At 35.7% G+C, this 6,613-nt stretch overlaps 1 protein-coding gene across 1 annotated transcript; it reads right to left on the bottom strand.

Moving 5' to 3' along the window:
• Positions 1-333: 333 nt before the first annotated feature.
• Positions 334-6,362, bottom strand: LOC108950613. Its single transcript, XM_026839558.1, has 7 exons — positions 5,757-6,362; positions 5,543-5,683; positions 5,059-5,181; positions 4,578-4,675; positions 3,769-3,936; positions 2,975-3,204; positions 334-1,548 (listed from the first exon to the last, which is right to left on the bottom strand). The coding sequence occupies exons 2-7, from the start codon at positions 5,681-5,683 to the stop codon at positions 1,445-1,447; spliced, it is 864 nt and encodes a 287-aa protein (XP_026695359.1). The 5' UTR covers positions 5,757-6,362; the 3' UTR covers positions 334-1,444.
• Between the last annotated feature and the right edge of the window lie 251 nt (positions 6,363-6,613).

Raw genomic sequence — 6,613 nt, forward strand, 5'->3', positions numbered from 1 at the left:
TGTTTAATAAAAGTCAAAATCGAATTTGTTATTGTTTTTATACCTTTAACAGAATAGTAATCAATATAAACAGTAAAAATAGTATGGAAAGAGTAGCAGCAAGTCGGAGTAAGGTCAGTAAGCGGTTACCGAACTTTTGCGATCCGAAGCCCTTTTTTCTAAAAAGGCCCAGACTCCGTTAAAACCTATACTAACGATCCAATACAATCTATTTTGACATGAATTTACAGAAATTAATCTTATGTCGCGTTACCAACCCTAAAAACTACCAATTTGCATCGCCACCAGACACTTAAACAGCCAATTTCGCTGTTTAACTTTTTGACGATAATCGACAATCAAAAATCGGTAATTAACTTTGATTATACTTTCTGCATACCGTTTAAATCGTTGTTATGTCAACAATGAAATTTGATCTAAGATCAAAGTTGATTATACTTTCTGCATACCATTACAATGTTTTCGTGTCCATGCATGGTAAGTTAACAAAACGATTTGAATAAATGAATGAATGTAACTTACTTTATATCCTCGCGTGGCAGGAAAATGAAAGTCGTTATAACACGGGTGTTCTATTTCATACACCTCGTGCCAGCTTACGAGATACCATGTATGTTACTTTGTGGGTGATAAATTTTTGGGGATTTTTTATGTGCGGCTGATAATTTAAACAATCCGTTAGTGACCACTGGGTTGAAGCAATTGTCGTTAAGCATCTTGTCCAAGAACACATACGCCCACAATGGTAGCAGCGACGAGCCTTGAACCCATTACCTCTGGGGTACAGGCAGGCACGCTGACCAACTGTGCTATACGGTGCCATTATCGAACAAAGTTTCATGAAAAGAAAGCAGATAAGTGTTCGTCCAAACCAAAGTTGGGTTCAGAAAAAGATGATATCAGATAAACTAGCTTTCTGTTTAAACAAAATATTTCGAAAGGTATTAGTTCTCGAGGAAGAGAAATTTCCTTAAGTACGGCGAGAATTTTGAGCAGGAGTTTTCTGCAATACCACAGTGAGTAGGCCTACGTCTTGTTTAGACGTTATTGCTAACGGGTACACCCAAGACACAGTTTAGATAAAAGGAAAGTGACCACAGAGTAAAAGAAAATACGAAAGAAACTTAATAAGACAAAAGGCATTGAATAGGTACAATATTATAAAAAAACACTCCTGCATATCGCATAATAGGGTGGGGGAAGATGGGACGTCTTTAGCACATAATATCCAAATATCCTTGTGTTTTAAACAATTAACAACGGTCTATGGGAGTCGTGAGGATACGGTTTTATATAATTCTTTGAATGTTCTTTGTTTACTACCAAATGGGACTATAAAGTAGAATAAAAAGGTGTCCCATATTTCCCCACCCTACTATAAAAAAAAACATGAATTTAAGTGTCAAAATAAAAGGCCGCGTCAGTTAACCATATATTCGTGTTGCTATTTTTTTACTGATGCATTTGTGCTACCTAACACCACACCCTTCAGTTTAGAATTTTCCACGTTGATACCACCTGTTTTTGTAGCTGCTCGTTCTCTTGACTCTGAATAAAAAAAAAAAATATTGTTTTAGGATATTAGTAATGTAGATAAGAAGTCTGCAAATTGTAAAATGACTTTTTATTATTTTGCCGGTTTAAAATTTTATACTAAATTTTCGTACTATCAATAGACCATAAAAACTAGAGTAAATATTGACTTGACAAACTTATGCGCGTAAGAATTACAAGTACATATATAAGACTTTAAGCTTAAAGGGGCATACCAACGAAAAATGAAAATTTGTATTTGGATAGAAATGCCCAATTGCGACCTTAAGGTACCATCAAAGTTTCCTAAAATAATACAGCTTTTAAAAAAATTACGTGAAAAAACCCGCTGGAGTAAAAAAATTCGGCTGTTTCGACAATGCATGGGATTTTCCATATGAAAAAAAATCACTCAATTTTGATTGTTTCTATTTTTTAAAATACTAAAGAAAATTCAAATTTTATTTCTGTTTTGTTATAATGAATGCTTCTTCTTTGTGAATAAATAAAAAAAATATAAAAATTTAAACTTCATTATGTTTTAATTTTTCGATTGAAACTAACTACATACCAGATTATGCTGACTCAGCACTTTGTTAAATCGAATGTTTAACACGAACAGAAACAACTGACTTTTTTATAAAAAAATGGTACAGTAGGTACCCTTGAGACATATTAAACATTTTAATACAAAAAAGTTAAAAAGTAACAAATATGAGAAAAACTGCTGAGTCAGCATATTATGTAGCCATGTTCAATCGAAAACTAAAACATAATAAAGTCTATGTTTTACAATATTTTTTTATATATTCTTAAAGAAGAAGCATTTATTATACCAAAAGAAATAAAATTTTAATTTTCTTTAGTATTTTAGAAAATAGAAACGATCAAAATTAAGTGATTTTTTTTTCCTATGGGAATTCCCATGCATTGCGCCACGACCTATTTTTTTTACTCCAGCGGTTGAATTTGCGGTTTTGAAAGTCATTTTTTTTTCAAAAGCTGTTTTGTATTTTGAAACTTTATTGCTACCTTTAATCACATTTGAGCATATCTATCAATACACAAATTTTAATTTTTTGTTGGTATGCCCCTTTAAGTAATTAAGCTGGTACAGGCTTGACGACTATAAAATTCACATCTTGAATGCCAATGCAATTTGCTTTATATCCTCGAGTGTCCGGAAAACGAAAGTCACTCAGATGTTCCTGTTTCATACACCTCGTGCTTATAGCTTACGAGTTACCACGTAACCTTTTTGATGATTGTTTTTATGTATATATGACTGACAACCCATTAGTGATCACTAAGTTTGAGCAATTGCCGTTAAGTGTCTTGCCAAAGAACACATATACCCACAAAGGTAGCAGCGAGGAGCCTTGAACTCTAGAGACTGGAGTGTTAACCACTGTGCCACGGCGCCAGACAGTCGTAAATTTACCTTTGGCCATAGGTGAGGTTTCGACTTTCCAACGAAACTGATCAGTGTAAACTTCATCGTCTCCACTAATCAAGGTCACTTTAATTGCATGGCGACCTTGGGCATCGTCTATGCATATAAGCCGCTCACATTCAAATACTTGGTTGCATCGGATGCATATTTTCTCTGAATCAATATCGAGAATTTGTTTACCCACTTCTTCAATGTAAAAAGTTAAATCCTCGTCTTTTCTGAAATGTGTGATCATTATTGTTAAATGGTTCCGTATTTTTGAACACAGCTTATTGTAGCTTTCTTAGTATTACCTACATGTATTTTACAAACGCTATATGCAAGTTGTCACTGATGGTTTGTCTAAATTTTCAGGCGCATAAGCTGGCACATAAGGTGTGTGAAACAGAACAACCGTGATAACGACTGTCGTTTTTCAGTGCACGCGAGGATGAAGCAAGTTACATTCATTCATCGTTAAAATAGTTAAATGCTTACGAAGTTACATAACGAAATAATGTTCCTATTCACAACGCTAATCGCAGTGGGTGCCGACACATTAATGCTTAAGCTAACTTAAAAAAGGAAGTTTACGACATCTATAATAAATCCTAAATGTACAAACAACTATGGGAAAAAATGGGACACCTTTAGTACATGATATTAAAATATCTTGATCGTCTTTTAAACAATTAACGTTGGGATACGGTTTTCTAATTCTTTGAATGTTCTTCGTTTACTACCAAATGGGACGAGAAAATCGAATGAAATTGTGTCACGTTTTCGCCACCCTATATACTTACCGGACAATAATTCTCCTGTTCGATATCGCGCTATTTCCAATCTGTTTTCTAATTAACGTAAAATCTTTGCAAAGATTCCAAATAAGCTCGTTGGCTGATCGTTTCCAGATAACCGAAATCAAGTTGATTTTCATTTCCGGATCGGGTTTTTGAAGTTTGACTCTCCACCTGTAAAGAGCATTGTAAAGTTTACGTAACAAGTTGAATCTAGTGTTTTCTGCAAGTAAGTTTTCTTATCTTTCTAAATGTAGACCCAGCAGCGTAACACAAACCAAAAAAAAATGGTTTAATATTATATATGTTGTCGCTGTATATAGACTTGTGAGGTCCTAGAGGACCTGTGATTTAGTCCAGATTTGGCCCATTATCCCAATACCCTTGTACGTCCGAAAGTGACGTGCTCGCGAGAGTGAAGTCTTTTATTCTGTGCCAATTCTTGGCCAGTAGGACATAGACTTTGTTAAGCAGTAGTCTATCTTTATTAAAAATTAATTACACTACACGCTAATGATGCTATTGCTACATGTTATGTATTTGGGTAAATTTATATAGGTTTCATTTTATAAATGTGACATACGCAGCACGCCTCACGGTTAATCCATATAGTAGGGTGGGGTAAGATGGCACACCTTTAGCACACAATATCCTGATCGAGTTTTAAACAATTAACAACGGCCTATGGGAGTAGTGAGGATACAGTTTTATAATTCTTTGAATGTTCTTTGTTTACTACCAAATGTGACGAGAAAATCAAATGAAAAGCCCCTCCGCCACAATATAGATTAGAATATACTAAACTAAATCGTTACATTGATGCATGCTTGGTTTGAAAAATAAAGTGAATTCCCTCTACATGGCAACGCACTGACAGACGTTTCCAGATTTCTCCATCATCACTTTCTTGTACCTAAAACAAAATACCGTCGGTAAAATTAATAATAACAATAACTTTATTTGTCTCTTGATTACGGTAGCGAAGATTTAAAAATACTTTAAACGGAAAGACAGAATATAGCGACAAAACAACACAATACGCTTGCAGTTAAAAACATAATTTACATTTATCTTATAAAAGATAGGCCTAGTTGGTTGCCGTTTATGAAAATGCTATATATTACAATCATATAAACCATATGCTAATCATAAGCACATCTTCTTTATCTCACATGGCAATAGCTTTAGATTTAAATTTACTTAACATTAAAAAACTTTACTTAAATTTTCACAATCCTCGTTTATAAGCATAATATTCTTATAAGCATATTATTCTAGCAAGATAAAAGGCACGACCTCATAATTACTGGATTCCCGTTCTGTGAAAGTAAAATTTGACTCTATTTTGACGAGAAATTTGAATGGAAATAACTTTGACGGTTCGCATTTTAGAATCAGCGGATCCAGAAGATACTCACTCTAAAAAATAAAGTAAAATTTGATTCTTAACTCGTTTCTTGTGACACCATTGATCATGCACTATGTTTTTACGTCGAATGAATGAATGTAACTTACTTTACTTTCGCGTGGTCGCAAAACGACAGTCGTTATAACACGGGTGTTCTGTTTCATACACCTTGTGCCAGCTTACGAGTTACCATGTATGTTACTTTGTAAGTGATTTTTTGTTTAGATTTTTTTCATGTGTGGCTGACAACTTGGACAACCCATTAGTTACCTCTGAGTTAGAGGCAGGCGCGCTAACCACTTTGCCATGGCGCCAGGCAAATTGGGCTTGCTGTTCCCTCTACATTTTCCATTTTAAAATATGGTATTACACCTGTATTGGACCGGGTAAATGAGCAGTCAGTACAAAGGTTTCTGGTTTTATTAGAGCATCCTTGGGAAAGACCACACAGCATCCTCCAACCTCAATGCCCCCACCCATTGCTCCGATTGATGTAGGTTCGCTACTCTCCATCTAATGAAAAGGAAAAATAAAGTTTAATAAATAGATACAAAACAAACCATGAATTTAAAATAAAAAAACGAACCGTTGAAATGTAGTCGTGCCATGGTTCAGATACTGCTGTCTCAGAGCTTGATAAATCGTCGAAGCGTGGAGCATGTGTCGCGGTCGTAGTTGGTGGTGTTTGGGTAGGTGTAGGAGAGGTTTTAGGTGGTGGTGATTGAGTAAGTGGAGGAGAGGTTGTAGGTGGTGGTGTCTGAGTAAGTGGAAAAGAGGTTGTATGTGGTGGTGTTTGGGTAGGTGTAGAAGAGGTTGTAGGTGGTGGTGTCTGGGTTGGTGGAGAAGAGGTTCTAGTTGGTGGTATTTGAATAGGTGGGAAAGAGGTTGTAGATGGTGGTGTTTGGGTACTTGGGAAAGAGGTTGTAGATGGTGCTGTTTCGGTAGGTGTAGACGAAGTTGTAGGTGGTGGTGTTTGGGTAAGCGAAGCAGAGGTTGTATGTGCTGGTGTTTGAGTAGGTGTAGAAGAGGTTGTAGGTTGGTGGTGTTTGGGTATGTGTAGAAGAGGATGTAGGTGGTGTTGTTCGGGTAAGTGTAGGAGATAACGGAAATTGTGTTTGGGTAAGTGTAGGAGAGGATGTTGTTCGTAGTTCTCCTTCTGCGCTTTTTGCTTTGCTTGAAAGGGATCGCATTTTTATACCGAAAAAGAAGCCGCCAATTTTCTTAACCAATGTGTTTGGTTTATATTGGTTGGGTCTTTTTAAACGGTTGAACCAATTTCCAAGCTCACATAGTTTGTCGTTGCCATCGCAATCCAATTCAAAATCCTATACAAAATGATGTTTATTGTAATGAATACAAGCCGCATCTGTATCAGCCATATTGTAACCTCATTGTTGCATTGGTGCAACAAATCATTTGCAAGTATTTACCTACGAGATTTAA

Source organism: Ciona intestinalis, unplaced genomic scaffold (assembly GCF_000224145.3).
Source record: "Ciona intestinalis unplaced genomic scaffold, KH HT000393.1, whole genome shotgun sequence".
Taxonomy (NCBI): domain Eukaryota; kingdom Metazoa; phylum Chordata; class Ascidiacea; order Phlebobranchia; family Cionidae; genus Ciona; species Ciona intestinalis.

What these genes read in the sequence shown, in the direction of transcription:
- LOC108950613 (XM_026839558.1), bottom strand. Translation starts at nt 5,683, where the DNA reads ATGGAGAGTAGCGAACCTACATCAATCGGAGCAATGGGTGGGGGCATT. An exon ending in AACAGGAGAATTATTGTCCG is followed by an intron (nt 3,205 to 3,768) that starts GTAAGTATATAG and finishes CACACATTTCAG; the next exon opens with AAAAGACGAGGATTTAACTT. An exon ending in AACCTCACCTATGGCCAAAG is followed by an intron (nt 1,549 to 2,974) that starts GTAAATTTACGA and finishes TTTTTTATTCAG; the next exon opens with AGTCAAGAGAACGAGCAGCT.